Here is a 21,753-nt window from a genome sequence, read left to right on the forward strand (position 1 = left end):
AATTACACCGCATTGGTTATCTTATCAAAAATGACAACGAGATACAATCCTCGTGTTGTAGTCCTTTTAGTTGTAATCATCCGTGCCCAAAAGAACAAGAATGGAAAGGAACTAAAAAAATTTACAAAGCTCCGTTGAAAGTGGTAATGATTTTGTACCAACAATCTGCAAGGCTACTTTCATTTCACTGATTTCACCCACTAAATTCGCGAGATGTGATAAGGTTCAGAAAGAGTTGAGATTCCACGCACTAGGTTAAGTCTCATGTTGGGATAGAGTAGGTTAAGTCTCATGTTGGGATAGAGTAAGGTTTTGTTTGGGAGTGTTTCTGAAATAGTTAAAAGCACTTTTGACAGTGTTTCTGGAATGGTTTATAGCTCTTTTGACAACATTTGGCAGAAAAATTTAGAAGTACTTTATGGAGAAGTACTCCCAAGTGCTTTTCCGGCACTTGGATTGCTAATGAAAACTTCAATGTTTTTATAATAAAGCGCTTTTGCTAGAAGCTCTTATGAGCATAAGTATTTCTTTGAGTAACGGTACCAAATGAGCCGAAATTGGTTTCTGTGGCCCAACACTTTACGGGAGACCTTTTGGATTGGAGTGATGCCCAAATTTGTTGAGCCTGGCTAAGAGATCCAACGAAAGAAACTCGGACAAAGGTTTCAAAAGGGCCCTCCAATCTTATCAAACTGGCCCATAATCCGAACCGGCCCATAGACTGAACTGGGCCTGACAACATTAATCTCAACAGTTGTGCAGAACAAACCGGATAAAGGATGATAGCAGGAGCAGCCCATGCATTCCAGTGTTTTTTACTACGTAGACGCTTTAGCAATTCTGTCCTCAATCACTAATCTTAAATGCCCTCCTCATCTAGCCAGTGCCATGAGAGGATCACTCTCCAGCAGTCCAGATTTGTGCTGCTGACGTGGGAAGAACTGATTGGTTACATGTCCAAAATTATTTTGGTCTGTCTGTCTGAGTCAGAGTTACTCTAGTTGAAGTTGAATTTAATGACTGGCACTCATTTTTGCGCGACAGCAAATGTTTTCAAACAATGCAATGCATTTGAGTTTTCAATTTTCAGTCACTGTGGGGAAAGTGGGGACCTTAGAGCTTCAATTCAACTCTCACTTACAAATCACATGGGGAAGGGGGAAGCTTGATCAATGTGAATGAGTTAAAACGGTAACTGGGGCAGTAGAAGTGGTCATTATGAGAAACAGCAGAAAAATATAAGCAATGGGAAAGTTACCAAAAATGCATAGCACAAAAAGCAGAGAGAGAGAGCTTCTCATGTCAAAAACACTTCCTCTCTTTCAGGAAACAGACAAACTCTAAGATGCCACTTTTCCTTCTCCATGCATTCTTCTAGAACACATCCACCTTTTTTCATTTGGTAAAATTTGCTGCACTTTCACTTTCATTTTCATGTGAGAGAGAGAGAGAGAGAGAGAGAGAGAGAGAGAGTCAATTATGAAGAGAAAACAACACATGAAAAACGAAGGAGCTCTCTTCCTTTCCTAGTCATTTTACATCAACAATTGTTACCAGTTCTGCATTTGGGGTCAGGGGTGTGACTGTAATTTTGCCAAGGAGTGATTAAGTAACCCCAGACTTGAAACATTCTGAAATGCTTCAACATTTATTTACTCATGTGAAACCTAGCACACGTCTTTTTCCTTTAAACAACAAGGATAAAATCATTAAAGTACTCTACTTGACCGTAACTAAATAATCATTAAAGAGAGTTAGCGATTATTAATTCTCAATGATTTGTGTCCTTCAACTTCTATAAATCCTCTCCCTTCTATAACCAAACACTTCCCTGTGCTCTGCTCTGCTCTCTCTCTCTCTCTCTCTCTCTCTCTCTCTCTCTCTCTCTCTCTGAAACACATACAAACACAAGCTCAAACGTAACAAACATGTCTGCAGTGAACCATCTCTTCGATCTCCCCGATCAGATTTGCTATGTCCAATGTGGTTTCTGCGCCACCATATTACTGGTTGCTCAACATTTGCTCTAACTCTTTACTAATACATTGAAAAAGAGTCATATAGCATGACTGCATTAATTCTTGGGTTTTGATCTGTTTCTTACTTTCTTTTTTCATTTTTGGCCAAGTTTGACCGATTGTTTCTGTGTAAAAATGTAGGTAAGTGTCCCATGCAGCAGCTTGTCAATGTTGGCCGTCACGGTCAGATGTGGTCACTGCAGTTGCCTCCTATCTGTCAACATGATGAAGGCCTCCTTTGTTCCCCTCCATCTGTTAGCTTCCCTTACCCAAGATGAGGTAACTGTTTCATACAACAATCTCATCAAATCTTGAATATCAAGTCCTAGTCACTTTTAAGTGATCATAATCGATATTACAGTACTGTTCTCTGAGTATTTATCAAATCCTAATAATTAATCTTAATCTCTTGCAGCAAAGAGAAGAACTCTGCTTAGAAGAAGTGGACAAACAGAACAAAAACCCCTTGGACATGCGCAGCCCATCCATGGTGGTTTCCAATTCTGACAATGAAGAGGAGGACACAATCTCTATGAATCCCATTGTTAACAAGCGTACGTACGTTCATAAGTCATATAAAATCTGGTGCAACTGGCTGGATTCTATTAACTTCTTTTAGTTTCTTGTTATTAAATTTATGCAGCACCAGAGAAGAGACAACGAGCTCCGTCGGCCTACAACCATTTTATCAAGTAAGATTTGCAACTTATAATAAGTTAGAAGATGTGAATGTGATGCATTTGGGAGTTCTAATTATGTGACTCTTTCATGTGTAAATCAGAGAAGAGATCAGGAGGCTTAAAGCTGAGAATCCAAGCATGACTCACAAGGAAGCTTTCAGCACAGCTGCAAAAAATGTAAAGCTTTAGTTAGAGCCAAGATCAGTAATAATGAAGTTAAATCTTTTCATTAAGTGACTGTTCAATAGTGAATATGCATGTTTGATTGTATGTAGTGGGCCCAGTTCCCTCCAATTCAGTACAAAGGAGATGGTCCAGATGGAGAGAGCTGCACTAGCCAGAGAGAGGAAAATGTGACATGGGATTCTGATGTTCCTGAGGTAAATATTTAGTTATTCACCATCACCATGCATATATATGATTGAAATGATTAGTGGAGGACATTGATCATGATGACCAGAATAGATATCCAACTGGAGACCATGGCCTACAAAACCCAATTAAACATCATATTAATTTGATAAATTAATGTAGCTCATGATCAGAATTAGCCATGACACATCACATACCACACCACACCAGAATATTGAATATCCGAAAGGTTGTCACTTTCTTTGTGGTTCAACTAGTAAATGCCAAATTTATTATTTGAAAGCAGTGTCAAAAGACTCAAGGCTCCTTTTGATCCCTAGCTTGCTAGATATTATGTGTTCGTAATTATTTAAAAATTTATGCCACTCGTGTATGTATGCATGACTTTCTGTTGTGAAATTTTTTACAGGCCCATGAAGATGGCAAAGTTTTCCGCGAGAGAAAGGCCCCAAGGCATTCCATATGGGCAAGGACACCCTTCGAGTGAATGAGGCTTGACCTAAACTTCTATAACAAGAAAGCTGTTTCTCTCTCAGGCCGACGATTTGGGTTCAAGTCACTTGCTATTTTAGGGTTAGATTCTCTAGGGAATGTGGTTTTCGTTTCAGATTGAACAAGTCTTCACTGACAGAAAGAAGTAGTCTAGCTTTCAAATGAGCTTACTGATTGTGATGGAATATTGATCCATTTAGTTCAAAGCAGACAATTTTCTAGTTCTACTCTGTTTCCAAGTAAATCAAATTTCTTTATGGTTATGGACTGCATGCAATTCCATGGTTGTTGTTGTGACAGACAGCTAGATTTCCTCAACAAGATGTGCATGAAAATTGGTTACCTGCTAGCTGAACTCTTATAAACAGACATTAATTAATGAGACATTTCAGATTCAGGATGTGCTTCAATAATTATTTCTCATGGTTTTGCTTAAGTTTAATTTTCCAATGTGTTTTGCAGCAAATACTCATGAATCATATGACTGGTAGATAATAAACTTCAATCATGTTCTTGAGACACAAGTGAATGGGAGCATTTTTTATTACCACTTTAATCCAAGGTGTATCATCACTACCCTTCTCAACACTTGACACGTGTCCATGGACATAACCATGGTTCCACAAATACAAAGTAAAGATTTAACTATTATTATGTCCATAAACACGTGTCAAGTGTTGAGAAGAAGAGTGTTGATGATACACCTTGGGTTTGGTCAGCAAAAATATCAAAAATATTTCATACCTGAGTGGGATTTTATCCACTTTAACCATGGAACCTTATTTTAGCAGCTGTAATTACAATCTAGGATATTCAAAATAATGTCTAGTTTTTGAGTTCTAATTAAGTAGCTTTAACATATATATGTATGTTTCAATTGACTTCAGTAGTGTTTCCTTCTTGCAAATCTTGGCCCCCTTTGAATATAACTACCTGAAAAAAAAAACAAAACAAAATACAGCAACATTTATATATATATATATATATATATGTATGAAATCTTGGACATTGAATGGATACATAGTTATGATACTGCTATGGTTGTGGTTAGATATACCTATATTTAATTTTGTGGGATTAATTTATGAGGGTATTGAATGCAACTTCTGAAAGAAAAAAAATAAGAAAAGTATAGATGAGCTGGGATCTTACCCATTAAAGGCCTGGGAGAGATAGAGTGGAAATAAGCTTGAAAGAAGTGCCTATTCTCCTTTTGTAGCTCTCTCCACACTGCAATTCAAACATACATGTGCGTGTAAACCAACCAACTAACTAATAAATAGTGAATCCATACATATATACATATAATGTTGGAGAGAGAGAGAGAGAGAGAGAGAGAGAGAGAGAGAGAGAGAGAGACTGACCTGTAAGTGTGACAATTGGCCTAATGCTTGCATGCTCTGCTAGCGCCTTTATGCACTGGTCACGACTCATGTGAAGTAACAAGCATCTCTCTATAAGATGTTGAACCTGTTTTTACATGTATCAGTATTTCCATGCAAAAGTAAGACCATGCATAAGTCCAATGAGAGAGAGAGAGAGTACACCATTCTTATGTAGCTGTGAGGGTTGCAAAGCAAACATGGACCGAGGTGATGGTTGTGATACATTTTCTCCTGAGTCTTGAGTACGGTTTAGACAAAACCAAAAGGCATGAATGACTGAAAAGAAGGATATAATAGAATAGAGAAGAGAGGGAGGGAGAGAGAGGTAGCAAGAAAACAAAGAAAGCCCAAAAAGTGCAAGGATCATGGGAAAGATATTTGGAGGACCATATACAAAAAAGAAGAGCCAGGATACTAAAATGGCACATTGCTATGTTATCCACAGAAATCCAAGCGAGGGGCCAAAAGAGCACAAGAAATCCAAACGATAGATTCACACCTCATCTCCAAAGAGATAACAAAACAATTGCGTTTATGATGATGGCAAGTGCGCGTGGCCAGGCCTCTAGCCACTTGATCAGGACTTGAAATTCTCCACCCTTGGCTACGCTAGGCCCTATCAAACCCATTTGCTACCTGCTTTTCTGTTTCCGGGTCCTACATTCTTTACTGTATATGCCCATTTCCATGACTTAGAGCACTTCCACCCATTTTTCATGATAAAAGATAAGGGAAGGCGGGCATATGAATAGTATCTGCCTTGCAAAAAGAAGATGTGTTTCCACCCATTCAGAATGGCAAAGGGCAAATGCTATTCACTTTTCGTTGTTTTTTTAATCTAAACAATTAGTTTGGTTGTGGTTTATTTTAAAGGGCTTGTCCAATATAGACCCCTACATGTTCTATTTCCTACACATATACCCATCACTCTATAAATCTATGTGTAAAACCCAATTTCAAATTTAAATGACCAGATGATATAAGAGGTCGTAGTATTTCTATGTTTTTACATCGTTGCCACTAAACTTCATATTTTATTTATAATTTTATTTCAAGCATTTCATTAACTGCCATAATTGTAATTAATATACTCCCTATTAATAGCATATTAATCACCCCATTTCTTTTAGTTGTCATTCCCTCTCACATCTCGCCCACTAAAATTGCAAAAAAAAAAAAAATCTGTAAATTACATATCCAATAATGTACCTATGAAAAATATAATATAAATATATACATATAAAATATAGGTATATTATTTACCCCCAAAAAAAAACAAAGTCAGTTACTTTGTAATTGCGTATATTTTTCATAATTAAAAATAGGTACACAATAATTTATATAAAATATAGGTACATTATTTACCCACAGGTAAATTATTTTACAATATACCTGTAAATGTGTATAGGTACATTATTTGGAGAGGAAAAATAGGTACATTATTAGAGGAAAAAATAGGTACGTTATTTGGAGAGAGAAAATAGGTTCATTTAAAAAAATTGCTTTTAATAAAACAAATAATAGGTACTTTATTCAAAGAAAAAAGGCTATATTATTTATAGAAAAAAATAGGTACATTAATTAGATAAATAATAGGTACTTTATTCGTAGTAGGTATATTATTCAAATGGTAGGTACATTGGATGACATATAATACCTAAATCCTAATTGTAAGTACATTAAAATTAATGTAGGTATATTGGATGTCGTATAATGTAGGTATATTGGAATAGATAATTATGTACACTTTTCATACTAGGTAAATTATATTTTTCATAAAACAAACAAGTAATAGGTACATTATTTTTTCAACATAATCAGTATGTACAGTTTTATTCATAAACAATTATAAAGTAGATTATTAGTCATGTATAATTCATAAAAAGAAAATAACATAAACATTTTATTAAACAAACTGATTACCCAAATTTGAATTTATTGTTAAATTTTTTTTAAAATGTTTCAAAATTAATTCTTACATCCATTACAACCATTTGGAGATCTTTTCAAATTCAATATCTGACATTATATACAATCCAATTAAAAACTATTTCCATATTGACTCCTACATTAATATACAAAATGCAATAATGGCTTAGTTGGGGGTATTTTTGGAATCTGAAAAGTACAATAAATCAGATTTTATGCTTAATTAGGTAACTTGCTGAGTTAGATCCTAGTCATGGGTTTTTACTTATACAAATTGGGTATTATTTATAAGAACAAAAAGTGAAGGGTTTTAGGTACGGCAAATTGAATTTGAAGGGTGTAAGCCAAATTTACTATATTTTAAATTATACTTTGGTTGTGGTTTATTTTTATTTATGCTTTGGTTGTGGTATATTTTTAATTATGCTTTGGTTGTGATCATTTAACCAATCAGTGTTGCTAATTAAGAAAAGCAACACAACTAATTAAAAATTACTACTAATTAAATAAAAGACAAGAATTAGAACTACTTTAATACAAAACATTAAAATACAATTAAATAAAAGACAAGCATACTAACTTAATGGTTTTGATCATTTAACCAATCAGTGTTGCTAGGCCCATCGTCACAGAAAAGTCTACTTCTCATAACATTCATTCGTTCTAGGTTTCAAAATTGTTTTGTTTCAGGGGACATATGGCTCGTATCCATGGCTATGGTTTCCCGATCCTTCTTCTCAATGTCTTTTTTGCGTACATACTCCCTTTCTCTTGCATACTCTTCATTCATTGTCTTCTCGTCCGCATCTTTTTTCATGTCTAATTCAATTCTCATGGTGATGTTCCTTGCAATTTGCTCCAAATATTTTGCAGTATCATTGTTGGATGTACTCCATCTCTTGGCCTTCGTCGCCTTTCTCCAAATAGGCCTCAGCTCCTTTTGGATTGGTGAGTCTTGACTCATCGGAAAATCCAAAGGCGAATCCGATGACGTTGAATCATGAAGTGGCGTCTCGTTCAACACAACGATCAAACCCGTTGAAATAATTCTGAATCTCGAACAATTCTTCACCACCTCCCAACATTGGCCATGGTTGAAAGATTTTTTGCCTTACCCAATGGCACCAAACTATATTTGTGCTTGCATAATCTATTTTAAAAAATATTGGAAATGCAAGAAATATATAAGAAATATTGGAAATGCAATAAACATTATATATAAAAAATTAAGACATTCAAATTAATAAAACGGAAATTACAAATAATTTACCTCATTGCTAAGATTTTCCCCACTTCTATGGTTGTCCCTCGCTTTTGCCAATGCATCTCTCCATTTCCCCAACTCTTTATTCAAAATTTTCCACCTACTAGACAAGGCCATTTCTGTATGAGCCGAACCCAATCTTTCACAAAATTCGGCATGAATTTTTCTCCACATATGAGATAATTTTATCTCATTGCCCATGATCAGACAATGACTAATTTGGACTCAACACTCACAGAGCAGAACATCTTCCATGGTGCTCCACGCCCCTCCGATTTCGATGAAAGATGTCATAAGGTGATGAATAAAAATGAAATTTGAAAGCAAATAAAATGTTGAGTAGAAAGTGAATAATAGTAGAAGGAGAAGAAAATGTATGAGAATTTGGTGTTGAAAGTGAAAAATATTTGTAGGTATTTATAGAAAAAAAAATAGAATTTTTTGGTTTTTTTTTAAATATTTTTTTCATATTTTGATTGCAAAAAAAAGGGCAACCATTGGATTGGAAGAGAAAAACTGATCGGAGTGCCCAAAGGCCACCACGTGGCTTCTAGCCGTTGGCGGAAAGGAAGGGCTGACGCGATGGAATTTAAATTTTTTATACCGTTGGAGCATGAAATGCACGCGCCAACGATCAAAAAATTTAAACCCGCACGTGATGTCGGTGGCGTCTCAACTCGCCTTCAGCCGGAGCACGAGCTCGTTTTTCCTTCAAGCCAACCCGGTTTCGTGGGACCCACAAGCTACCTAGGTAGATTCGCCATGTGGAAGTGCGTTTTAGGGCTTGGGGTCCCCCTGCCCTGGCACGGGCTCTCCGTTGGAATCGCTCTTAGAGCACATCCACCTCAAAGGGCAAGGGTAAGGCAAGGTTTGTCACTATTCACGTAAATAGTAGCAGCCTTGCCTTTTTTGTTTCCACCCCAAAGGACAAAGACAAGGGCAATTACTGTTCACTTTAATTTATTTTCTATTTTTTATACTTAAACCATTAATTTTGATAAGATTTTTGGATACAATTTTCAGTTGCCATGTGTCACTATTTATTATAAAATTCTTATCTCAAATTTCAGATAAAATTTTTGGATAAGATTTTCGGTTGCCACGTGTCCATATTTATTATAAAATTCACATCTCACTCATCATACAATTGAAATACCTTCTCACTCATCATACAATTGAAATACTCTCGGTCCTTATAGTCCGACACAATCGAGTACAATGACGACTCAATTATTGGCGGAGGCAATTCCACCGTCTCATGACGCGGGGGAGTATTTTTCTTCGGAGGACGTAATAGTGCCATTATTTCCAATATGGAACTCACCACTTAAACCAATTGCGGGCATTGTTCACTTAAGGAGCCATGTGTAATGGTTTTCTTCTTTTTTGTTTTGCTTTGAATAATCTATTAAAAAAATGAAATTGGAAATGCAAGAAAAAAAAAAAGACATTAAATTGAATAAAACGGCAATTATATATATTTTTTACCTTGTTGCCAAGATTTTGACCACTTCGAACGTTTGTCCACGACCCTTCGGCTTCGATGAAGAGGCCATTTGTATTTTTGCACAAATAAAATTTTGTAGTAGAAAATTTGGTGTGGAAAGTGAAAAATATTAGAAGGAAATGAATTTGTATTAAGATTTGGTGTGAAAAGTGAATAATATTGGTATGTATTTATAGAAAGAAAAAAAATCCAAAATTTTTTGATTTTTTTTTACAATTTTTTTAGCCAAAAATTGGAGAGCCGTTGGATTGGATAAGATTTTTGGATCGAGTCTCCAAGATAAGCCACGTGGCTTGCAGCCGTTGGTTTCGGTAGCTGTGGGTCAGCGCTAACGTCACGCGTCGGCTGATTTTCAAAAAAATTACTGTTGTCGTGTTTTTTTTTTTAAATCAACCGCTGACGTCAACAACCCAGTCGATTCTTGCCCAGACTAGACCTTGCACTGTGAAGGGTGGTTTGGGGCCTAGGGCTGCCATTTGCCCAGGATTGGGGCTTGCGCTGGAGCTGGAGGTGCTCTTAATGATGTGTGTAGAAGCGGTCCTAATTCTAAGCCCCATGCTGAATTTTTTTTATTCACAAGCGATATTAAGATAACAGAGTTTTGAATGCAAAACATGAATTACAAAAGCAACTACTCTTAACCACTTCAACTACAAATCATAATTCACATTAGTAATAACGGTAATCATCACCGAGTTGACACCTGGAAGGGCATAAGTTCTTCGCTTGTGGGAATAAATAATTGCTGGCCTAGAAAACATGAACCTTGTCCAACAAGGTGCATCGAATAATATGTTGCCATTGTATGATAATGGTTGGTTTTTTCTTTTCTTTCCTTTGTGGGTGCGTTTATTCCTCAAGACTTTTGGCCCCAGCCTCATTGCCTTCATTACAAGCAAACATGTCATGGAAATGCATTTCCGAGTTCCAAATTCCACTATCGATGATGAGATACGGATGGGCAAGTCAATCCATTGACATAAAGCCAATCCACCGGAATATCAAACAAACAAGCATTTTTATAATTGATTATGCAACACATAATAATACCACCATCAGTGAATAGATTATTGTATTGCCAACTGTTCTCTTTGTAACCACGTTTATTTGAAAAAAGTAGCACAACCAACCACTGAGACCAACATTGGAAGCTGCAACCAAATGGGAACTTATTCCCCTCAAACAGGGAGAGGTTCCAGTTCAACTTTAATCAACCAAGTACCAACAACCATTACAAAAAACGAAGAAAAAAACGCGTAAAAACAAACACAATGATTTATATTCTCAAGGAGTGAAATTTATGGTTTAAAACTCTAATCTGTTTTGGTGGGTCTGTATTAGGCGTTGTTTGCTTATGACTTTGGAATTCAGCCAAGAAGAAAATATTTTTGAATAACATGTATGATATGTTTACTAATCTGTAATAGGATGAATTGAATTGAGGAGAAATTGAATTCCGGATTCCCATTAAAATTATTTACTAAACTATGTTGAATCAGGGTAGGAATTGTATCGAATCCTTATAAGTTATCCACTAAATTCTCATGAATTGAAATTAGTTTAATTACTAAAATGCATTTGTTTGCTTATGACGACTTTGGTATTCAGCCAAGAAGAAAACATTGATGAATAACTTGTTTGCTTATGAGAATGACGTGTTTTCCAACATACATACGAGTACGACATTCTTCGAAATTAAGCGCAAAATTGTGTGATTTACTTAACCAAATATATATGCCTGTGCGGTTAGAATTTGGTGTCAATGTTGATGGGCCTAGTGAACTTTTACAACAAGAAACAGGTAATGACTTGAAGGAATTTACTTCTGGGCAGGTGGGGGAAAACGAAAAGAAAATGATAACAGATGGAAAGCTGGACTGTGCAAATTAGTTTTAAAATGAACTCACGTCTTGTTCCTTTACCTGTTCCTTCCCACCACCATTATTCCCACCATTTTGCTAAAAACAAAAACGCTCTGTTTTTACGAACTAGCCAAGCAAATCCTGCATCCATGATAACATGGGCAACAAACTCAACTTTAAAGAAAGCCATCATTGTGACATGTACGCATGCCAACATTATATGCAAAGCAAACAGCAATTATCATATATGCCGAGCAACAAAAAAAGATTTAAAATAACAAGATGCCTCAAGAGCATTCAGTCATTCATTCTATTTAATAAGTTCATACACATTACAACCTAAACATAAACTAGCGCACTAACATACATGCCTTAAGCGCATCCGTATGCATCTCCCCACATCTGCACAATCCTATTAGACATATTCCAAATTTCCAACTATGGTAATAAGGACCAGACACTGAAACAGACAAACAGATATGGAACATGTACCACACACTCAGGCACTTAAACAAAAATTCAAATAAAACCAGAAATCGGGTCGATTGTTACACCATACGCTTCCTCAGCTGTTTTCAGACTTCTCCAAAGCTGTAACAAAGCGCAATGTCAGTACAAATAAACTCATCAAACTTGTAGTAGAATGTTTGTGTGTGTGTGTGTGTGTGAGAGAGAGAGACAGAGACAGAGAGAGAAATTACTATTGTAGTTCAGAAGCTTCTCGATGAGGTCGACGTGAGTCATAAGCATTCGCCGACAGCAATAACGGACCAAACCCAATGCATCAAGTGCATCTCTGCATTCAAAGAAATTAAAACCATTAACTAAATTCTCTTTTAGAGCCTAATTTTCATATCTTTATTCCAACCCTAATATTCATAAGGCCGGCTGTCTGTCTACTACCAGTGAAGACTATAAACTTCACCCAACTGATTACTCTGTCAAAATTGAAAATTGAGCATTGCCCATCTACAAACCTTGTATTCCATGTCATTATAAAGCTCATTTAATCATGTGGGTTTTTCCCAAATCGTCCTAAATGCATATCATTATAAGCCCCTCGGGAATCAACTCAGAAAAAATATTGGGCTATTTATGAAAAAATAAACTATTTTTACCGTTATATTGTGCAATTTACAACACGAAACAGCCCTATATGATCATTCTCAACCGCTAAGGAAAACAATGCAGTAATCAATGACCCTATTGAATTTCAAAAATTAGGGCAAAATCAAATTTGAGCAACTCACCCTTCGGTGTAATCTGCTTGCAGAAGGTCAAGATACGTATCCCATTTGTTTCCAATGACCTAAAATTGAACATAGAACATACCAATTTACAATTAGATGCACTCAGATCAGCCCCAAAAAGGCAGCAACTTCAGATATATCGAAACGTCTAACGAAACGGAAGGGGTTGAAAACCCTAGCCCTAGGGTCAGTTTAAGGGCAAATGGGGGTACCTTTCCGCAGGTGAAACAGCGCACTGGGATGATCATCTTGTTTTGCCCTAAGTCTCTGGATTGCGTAGTCTATTTCGTTCTTCAGCTCTCCCGCTCTCACGTGTGTCCGTGTGTTTGTAGAATCGGAGGGTTTTTACGAGGTTTATATTTTATATACGGACCTCTACTTGGGCCGGGTTTTAAGTTTTGGGCCGTGACATGGTTGGATCTATCTATGGGCAATCTTGTAATTTGACCTTCCGAACAAAAAGAATCTATTTGTATTTTGGTTTTATATTTTTAAGATAAAATTATATGAAGTTGAAGAATTTGGGATTCATATATTATGTTTCTTTTTCGGTGGACGTTGTATATATTATGTTCTTATAGTGATTGATCAACCAGTGAACAAGGGACTCTATATGCTTATTATATGGAGGAATGTTAGTTACTTTTTCGGTTCTTATTTTCATCCTACAACTTGATATTGTGATTCGAATCGTATGTTTTGTAGATTATTATGAAATATACAGATGAACAGAATATTTTAATTAAATACCAAAATGTTTATATTATCAAAGTATTTCTAATTGGGTTGATTTTTATGCGAATAATAATCTTTCAAAAGTGACCTAAAATATGAATGGTACTAGTCATGATTACGGAACAAGAAAGAGAAGGGAGTCATCCATCCTTGTAAGTTGTATATGAGATCGATTTTCTTCCACTAACATCTAGACACCTTAATCTTTTTTGTTCATGAAGGAATCTCAATCCATATGCATGCATTTACTTTGTAATCTATTTCCTTTAATAATAAATGATCTTATATAATGTTTATCCGCCACCCAAAATTCACGTTAACATAACAAAAAGATAAAAAGATCACGTTGAAATCTAAATCCTTCTCGTTCTCCATCTCCATCACAAAAATAAATAAATAAACCCTTCTCGTCCTTTCACAAATCTACCTTTCTCATACCAAGTCTAGCCGTAGATATCACTCAAGATTATATACAAATGATAGTATATATACTATATATATATATATATATTAATATTAAAGAAGAAGAAGAAGAAGAAGGAGGAGGAAAAAAAGGACAAAGTAAGTGTATGAAATATCGTGTGTTGTGATGTTGGGGAAGATGAATGAAAGCCACCGACCCCTCCATTATTGTTTAAGAAGAAAAATCGAAAGGTAAAATATGCCTAAAATCGTAGTGCATTGCAGACCAACCTTCCATCCAATGACGTGTTCAAACTTCAAAGCGTGTGAGGCTCCATCCACACACACACACACGCCTTTTTGACGAAACCCACCATATATCATTTCATTTTTGTACTATATGGTATATGCGCGAGAGAGAGAGAGAGAGAGAGAGAGAGAGAGAGAGAGAGAGAGAGAGAGTTGAATTAGGGTTTACTTACCATAATCAACATCATCGCATTGGCATAGCACTTAGAATTTGAACTTGGACTTTGGACTTGGAGATAACAAGAAGAAAGAAACAATTCAGATATGGCATGCCAAACCAATATGCTGCCAAATGATATTTACTTTTCATCCAAGCGGGCAAGCAAGAGCCAACCACAACTTTTAATTTGCCGTGCTTTTGGGTTATGTCCTCCTTCCAATTTATTATTTTTTACTATATTATAGGTGGAGGGAGATAGATTCACATTAATAAAGGTGAATTCAATGGTCAAATTTTTTTAGTCTTTCAAAGCCAGAATATTATTTGTGGAGCACAATTTTAGTTTAAATAACACAACAAATTTATTTATTTATTTATTTATTTTTTGTCAACTAGGAAATTGTATTCATAAACTACGTCACGAGGGCAACACAGGCTACAAGTGCCACTACAACTATTTACAAAGGGGTTACAACCAGTACAGAGGGATGCATCCGCAACATCAACTCATACCTCCATTCAAAGCCACACATGATCAAAAACACTCCAACATAAATACATGTCTAGAAAAAAACCAAGTAGACACATTTTTGGTAAATCCTTTTATTATTGCAAGTATAAGTCATTCACACACATCTTTAATTGGCAGGTAAGAGTCACATGATTTTGTTTCGTTTTAATATACCGAAGACAACACATCACCAAAAGAAAAAGAAGAAACATGGCATTTTACCTTTATAATTCACAATTTTTAACCTTTGAATAGCCTAATTTTAGTTGCGTATCCAATTAATATAATATATATATATATTAAAATAAGCATTACATTGTAGATGTCACTCCATTGTTTTGTTTGATGATTGTATAGGTTTGTTCTTCAACCTTGAAATAAAATTTGGTTAATGGTCAATATAGAATTGCATTAGATTAGTCTTTAGAGGTGGCATGAGATGTCATCCCAACTTCTAAAAACCAAAATTATAATTTCATCACCTTTGAAATTTAATACTCTATTTATAAAAATTAAAAAGAATAAAAAATTTATATTTTTTGAAATAGACTAAATATATAATGGTAATGGTTGAAGTGGATGTGGTTGGTCCGTTATGTCCAATTCCGTGAATGATGGGGTGGATGCTGAGGAATGATGATGGCTCGTCTGTCCGCTCACCCGCCAAAATTACCCGCCAACAACAAAGCGGGTGCGTGGGGCCCCAGTGGTGGGATCCATGCGATTCAGTCAGCCATGAGCTATGACGCAGGGCAGGCAGCTAGCTATTAAAAACTCACCCCCCTTTTTCCCGCTTTTATATTTAATTTCCTCTGACTCATGGGCCTCCTCTTTTTTCTCCTTCTACCCACCACACCACACGCACGCTACGCCACCACGACTTGTAATGCGTACCCTCTCATGCCTCCCTCATAATAATTCACCTTTAAATCATTGAAAACACCCAAATTTATTATTATTTTTATTTAATTTTAACAAGGCGATACTCTAAACAAATTACGTAATGAAAATCAAACTTGAGGGCAAAGAAATAGGCACACTTTCTTGATCAACTGACATAATTCGCGTATTCATATGATGAACTACTCAAACTACTCTAATGCATCGAGAAAAAGAGATCAAACTTGAGTGTAAGAGAATAATTACACTATCTTGATCAACTGACAAAACCCACATATACAATTCAAAAAAATTCGTTAGACGTCAAAATGGAAATGCTTTCTTGTTATTACCAAACTACCCCTGACATTGTTACCGGCTAAGCGTTGCCCTTGAGTCTCGAAAACGACCCTTTTTTGGCCCGTTAGTGTGCCGTCGTTTATCGACCCGTCGTTATTTCCCATAAAACTTAAAATTGGGAATGGCTGGCTGTTATGGTGGATTTTATTAGGGGGTGTTTTTTTATATTGTATTTATGACTCGGACTCAACAGCCGAAGCTGAAGCTCCAACAGTAAAAAATAAAAATAAAAATTACTGTTGAGTAAATAAGGAACTGCCAACAAATAAGGTAATAATTGGTGGTGGTGGTGGGAAAAGAAAAACAAGGGAGGGCGGTAAAGTGAGTAGTGGGCAGAGAACTGTTCAAGTGAACAACATTTTCTTTTTCTTTTTTAGTTTTTTGAGTTACACAATGGAACGATTTTAACGGTTACAATTGGAATAATAATATCAACTTTCTAAAGATAAAAATTTAAAGAAATAAAAACCAGCATTTTATTTTTAATTCTTATCCTCACATGAAGAATAGTTATTTTTCTACTCTAAACTTTGTGGGGTCCGCTCTCCCTTGTTATCTTTGGACGTTTCATTTTTCTATTTTGTGTAAATATTGATTATTTATTTATTTATGGAAAATAAAATAAATTTTGGAAAATAAGCAGAGAACGGCATTCCGTTTGCGTAACCACAAGCACACAGGAGATATGTATGTATGTATCAATGTGTTTGATTGGATGAATAATATTTTTTGGGCTTGGGCACTCTCTCCCACTCTCATCCACCCTCCTAACCATTTCCTTCTTTCCCCATTATTATTCTCTCCATTTTCATCTCCATCTCCTTCTGAATCCCAATAACTCACTCTCTTTATTTCTTCCGTTACCATTTCCAGATCCCCCTCTCTCTCTCTCTCTCTCTCTCTCTCTCTCTCTCTCTCTCTTCCAAAGATCACTTCTTTTCATCCCTTTCTGGTTTTTGCATTTCACTGCTGCTGGGTTTGCTTAGTGGCGCTGAAAAATCATATCCCAGAAGATCCTAAACGATCGGTGCCCTTCTCTTTCCCAAAAAGCAGGTGCATTTCCTGAGGAGGTATGTATTCTTGTTGCTTTCTGGTTATTGGGAACTCTTTTTCAAAGCTTTTCTTTTGGTTTCTGGGTCTGATTGGAGTTGGCATGGGATTGCAGGATCTGGGTCAGCACTGGTATTTCCTTCAGACTGAATCAAAGCGGTTTTGGATATTTAGGTAACTTGTTCTATCTGCGATGCTGCTGCACTTTTGGTTTTTTGGGTTATTGATTATTGTTGATTTGAAGTAATATTATGTAGGAAAAGAATCTTTTTTTCAGTATGAGATGAGATTGACATTGAATTCATAGCGTAAAAGATCGAAAGCTTGCTTCTTCTTTTTTCCTTGTTGAGATGGGTATCTTGTTTGACTTACCTGATTTTTAGGATTCCCAACCTCTTAACTTGGAAAGGATTTTCTATTTGAAAATGAAAAAATGAAAACACCACTTGACATAACAATCCCATATCTTTCCCGTCATATCCATTTTATGCAACTGTTGATTTATCTATCGGACTTCCATTTGTGTCTGTCCTTGCTTGATTCACCGTATTTGGTATGTAGTGTATCTATGATTGCAGTTCTTGTTGGTGGATGCCGTTGATTTCTAGGAAAAATATCACTTCTTTGGCTGTTTTTTTATTTTTTTTCCCCTCCCGATCATGTCTGGAGTAATGTTCAGTTTTTCTTGTTTCCAACACCAGTGCAGGAGACGACAAGCTTGAATTCGTTGTCTCCTTAAATATATTGGTCATGATGATGTTTGAAGTTACAGATTTTAAATTTACAGCTGATCTAAAATATTAAAACTTGCATAGATTGTGAATTTGTGATACATTCAAGCGTTTTGTTTTGATCATCAAAGCTTTTGAATTTCTGGATGTAGTTGATGTAGAGGTTTATGTTGTGGATGATCATCTTCTTGCATGCTTCTGCGCACATACGTGTGCATCCTCTCAAGTGTTTATATAGAAAACAGAATGAAGCACCATAGTTCCTTTCCTTTTTAAACTGTACAACTGAAGTCTTCATACCTAATTTGAAACCAACAAACTCATTATAACTTGAGCCAACTCGGGGGCAACAGGACGTTGTATTAGGACAAACTTAATAAATTTAGACGCTAACTTTATCGTTATGTATTTTTGTCCGAATATGCTGAGGGTTATTTTCTATTGTGTATTTGCATCATATTGTTTATGTTAATTCAAGATCAACATTGCATTTGGTGGCGGTCGTTTATAATTAATGGACTACTCTCATTCCTAGAGTTGATCCTATCTTTTTTGTTTCCTAGATTCTCACATTGAGAATATATAGGGGTTTCCGACATGAACACAAAAGACCTATTGAAGTTATGCTTAAGTTGTAGACCTGCCTTAGAAGGAATGTATTCAATTGAATGAAGTAAAATTGTGGGTTGCCAGCTTTGTCCAAGTATTTTCTTGCTTCATATTTTTCATGCATATTCTATATTCACATTTATTGTTTTCATCTCCTATACCATATTTATGATAAAGCATTCTTGTACGTAAGTATTTTTCAAGAGAATATCCTAATTGAGTGACTGAGTTACAAAGAGAAGCGTGCGGAGTAAGACATGAACTGACACTTCTCTTTGTAACTCAGTCTATCAACGTACTTCATTTTAAAAAGGCCCACCCGTAGTAAGGGTGAGCCTTACATGCCTTTTAGATAATTAGTTCTTGAATTGGGTAAAGTTTCTTGGTTGAATTATTTGTTATTGTGCATTGGCTGCTGCATAGGCCTCCTTTAAAAGCACTCAGTTTTTTCCACTGCCAGCCTGTTAATTTAAGATTTAATTGTCATCTATCCAGGTGGATTCTTGCTGTTTATTTTACCAGCGTTTGCCCAAGGAAAACAATTTGAGGCAGAATAGTTTGTCTTATAAGATGTTAGGAGGCAACAATGGTAACGCCATGCTTCCTGTTTTCCTGGATGAAAATCGCTTCCCATATCCGACAAATGCTTCAAGTCAGCTGCAGTTGTTTGGAAGTGGTGAGTTATCTGTAGCCTTTGCTAGCCTTTTGTCTACATTCTTCGTTCTGGTTAAAACTTACAGATAATTGAGATTCTCTGATTTTAATCATCGCTACACCTTCAGATGTAGACCATGTAACTCAATCTTTGTTCAGCATCAAAATTTCCCTTCTTAGAAAATTGAACGTTTAATTTTTGTTGCAGTACCAGCTGGATGTAATGTTGATCCAGTAAATTATTTTGGAACTGAGCACATCACTCCCATGCTTCGGCCTAATAAACGAAGCAGGGAAATAGAAGATATCTCACGACAGCAGAAGCTTCAGATTTCTTTGAACTATAATGTCTGTCAAGATGAAGCTGATCGCTCGGCTAGCATTCCAAACCCAAACCCTGTATCAACTGGGTTAAGGCTATCATATGATGACGATGAGCGCAACTCAACAGTTACTTCTGCAAGTGGAAGTATGACAGCAGCACCTTCAATGATCCTATCCTTAGGTGACAATATCAGAACTGAGCTGGATCGGCAGAAGGAAGAGTTTGATCAGTACATCAAAGTTCAGGTATTTATGACAAATTTTCATATTTATCAATGTCCATTCTGTTTCCTTTTACAAATTTCCATATATATATATATATATCCATTTCCCCCTTCTCCTCCTCCTCCTCCTCCTTTTTTCCCCCTTTTCCCCCTCCCAAATCCAAAAAACTTCTAATTACTCTATTTTCTTCATTATGTGGCATTCAATTTGAAATTTCAAACATCCTACTTCATACAGATATTGAATTTCAAAGATTTCTGCTACTTATGATATAACATATCATCGATTCACTAAACCTAGATAATCATTTGAACTAAGAAATGTTGAATCCCATTCCCATCTGAATAAGGCTTAAAATTTCGAACAGGTCGTGGTGTGTTACCTTTTTTCCTCTTTTTTGTGTGTGGACATCATGCTATAACTTTCAGGGGTTTATTTTCTCATGTAAATTTAATCTTGGATTCTTATTCAACAGGAGGAACACTTGGCAAAGGGGGTAAGGGACATGAAGCAGAGACATATGGCTTCTTTCCTTGCTGCTATAGAGAAAGGTGTCAGCAAAAAGATACGTGAGAAAGACTTGGAAATTGAGAACATGAACCGTAAGAACCGAGAACTGGTTGATAGAATTAAACAGGTGGCTGTGGAAGCCCAAAATTGGCACTACAGAGCAAAGTACAATGAGTCAGTTGTTAATGTCCTGAAGAGCAACCTCCAGCAAGCAATTTCACAGGGTGCTGACCAAGGGAAGGAGGGATTTGGCGACAGTGAAGTTGATGATGCGGCCTCATACATTGATCCAAATAACTACCTGGGCGTTCCAGTCGGGCCTGTGAAATCTGTATCCAATAATTACCTAGGCTTGAAGGAGCAAATGGCTTCCAGAGCATGCAAGGCATGCAAAGCTAAGGAGGTCTCCATCTTGTTGATGCCTTGTAGGCACCTGTGTTTATGTAAGGACTGTGATGGTTTTGTGAGTGTGTGCCCTGTATGCGAGTCAATGAAAACTGCCAGTTTCCAAGTGTACTTGTCCTAACTTATGAAAGCTAGTAAACTTTAAAAAGGGAAAATCATGTGCACTGTTGATATATGATGTATGTGATTTTGTTTCATTGAGATCAAAATTTGTATGTAGAGGATCTAGTTGTCTTCATAAAATGAGTTTAGGCTTTTGTTTGAATTTTTCTTCTTAGATAAAATAAATTCAACTTTTCTTCATAATGACAACTTTGTTACAGCTTGTGTTGGCCTCCTCCATTTTTCATTTGCAGAAACTGGACTGTCAAAACTTTTCAAGAAACATTAAGACTTTTTACTGCTAGTGATGCATCAAAATATCTAAACAAAACATGTTGAAGTTTCTTGCTGCATTTGCTAATATGTTAATACTGGCAATAAAAGATTAATAGTATAAACTAGTTGCAAGAATCTCATTCATTTGTCACCATATCACCACCACCACCGCCATGGTGTCTTTGCTTGCTTTAATAATTACTTGAAGCCACTCAGGGTTAGCACCATCCTAGCTTGCAGAGCCATTTCATGTGAAAGATCATTGGTTGTGGCCTCCTATTATAATCAGCTGCAGCCTGCCTGCCTCCCCATGGTCATTATTCCTCAAACAGAGGCAGCCATGGCATCATCCAGACTTACACACAAATCAATATTCTATGATCTGGTGCATCAAGTTTTAGGTGAAATCAAATTTTAAAGTGCAGAAAATCTGTCACATATCTAGGATATTTTATGTGCATGCATCCGTAAGTTAGAATTCTATAGTGAGGAACTTATCTAAAGACCTTAGATGAGGTATATCTCTTAACCGTTAGGGTTTTTCGAAGCAATGATCCCTCAACTATACCCGTATTTGCATTTGGGTCACTGAACTCAATTATTAGTTGCAGAGGTCACTCAACTGTGTGTTTCGTTGTACCAGTAGTCCTTCCGTCAAACTCTGTTAAATTTTCTGTCAAAAGTGAGGGTAAGTTTGGAAATTCATCCACAACCCTCCCTCTCCTCCACAACCCTCTCTCTCTCTCTGTGAG

General features: G+C 36.2%; 4 protein-coding genes across 5 annotated transcripts; 2 read left to right on the forward strand and 2 right to left on the reverse strand.

Moving 5' to 3' along the window:
* Positions 1-1,896: 1,896 nt before the first annotated feature.
* On the forward strand, positions 1,897-3,929 carry INO (Plant-specific transcription factor YABBY family protein). The gene is made up of 7 exons (XM_008223654.3): positions 1,897-2,009; positions 2,160-2,297; positions 2,434-2,572; positions 2,662-2,710; positions 2,800-2,875; positions 2,974-3,078; positions 3,480-3,929. The coding sequence occupies exons 1-7, from the start codon at positions 1,929-1,931 to the stop codon at positions 3,555-3,557; spliced, it is 666 nt and encodes a 221-aa protein (XP_008221876.2). The 5' UTR covers positions 1,897-1,928; the 3' UTR covers positions 3,558-3,929.
* A 358-nt stretch (positions 3,930-4,287) lies between these two features.
* Positions 4,288-5,424, reverse strand: LOC103321817 (uncharacterized). 2 transcript variants are annotated; one of them, XM_089047625.1, is made up of 4 exons: positions 5,110-5,411; positions 4,927-5,032; positions 4,715-4,792; positions 4,288-4,495 (listed from the first exon to the last, which is right to left on the reverse strand). In XM_089047625.1, exons 1-4 carry the CDS (start codon positions 5,170-5,172, stop codon positions 4,446-4,448), a joined length of 297 nt encoding a protein of 98 aa, XP_088903751.1. In that variant the 5' UTR covers positions 5,173-5,411; the 3' UTR covers positions 4,288-4,445. The 2 variants fall into 2 exon arrangements, with proteins under 2 accessions (XP_088903751.1, XP_088903750.1); XM_089047624.1 differs by lacking the exon at positions 4,288-4,495 and having other exon boundaries at positions 4,526-4,792; positions 5,110-5,424.
* Positions 5,425-11,777: 6,353 nt separating this feature from the next.
* On the reverse strand, positions 11,778-13,105 carry LOC103321790 (DNA-directed RNA polymerases I, II, and III subunit RPABC5). The gene is made up of 4 exons (XM_008223624.2): positions 12,972-13,105; positions 12,760-12,818; positions 12,211-12,305; positions 11,778-12,100 (listed from the first exon to the last, which is right to left on the reverse strand). The coding sequence occupies exons 1-4, from the start codon at positions 13,005-13,007 to the stop codon at positions 12,075-12,077; spliced, it is 216 nt and encodes a 71-aa protein (XP_008221846.1). The 5' UTR covers positions 13,008-13,105; the 3' UTR covers positions 11,778-12,074.
* Positions 13,106-16,812: 3,707 nt separating this feature from the next.
* On the forward strand, positions 16,813-20,888 carry LOC103321791 (SBP (S-ribonuclease binding protein) family protein). The gene is made up of 5 exons (XM_008223625.3): positions 16,813-17,185; positions 17,281-17,339; positions 19,001-19,181; positions 19,368-19,729; positions 20,184-20,888. Exons 3-5 carry the CDS (start codon positions 19,076-19,078, stop codon positions 20,742-20,744), a joined length of 1,029 nt encoding a protein of 342 aa, XP_008221847.1. The 5' UTR covers positions 16,813-17,185; positions 17,281-17,339; positions 19,001-19,075; the 3' UTR covers positions 20,745-20,888.
* The last annotated feature ends 865 nt before the right edge of the window (positions 20,889-21,753 follow it).

The sequence above is a fragment of the Prunus mume genome, linkage group LG2 (assembly GCF_029339155.1).
Source record: "Prunus mume cultivar Tortuosa linkage group LG2, ASM2933915v1, whole genome shotgun sequence".
Lineage (NCBI taxonomy): Eukaryota > Viridiplantae > Streptophyta > Magnoliopsida > Rosales > Rosaceae > Prunus > Prunus mume.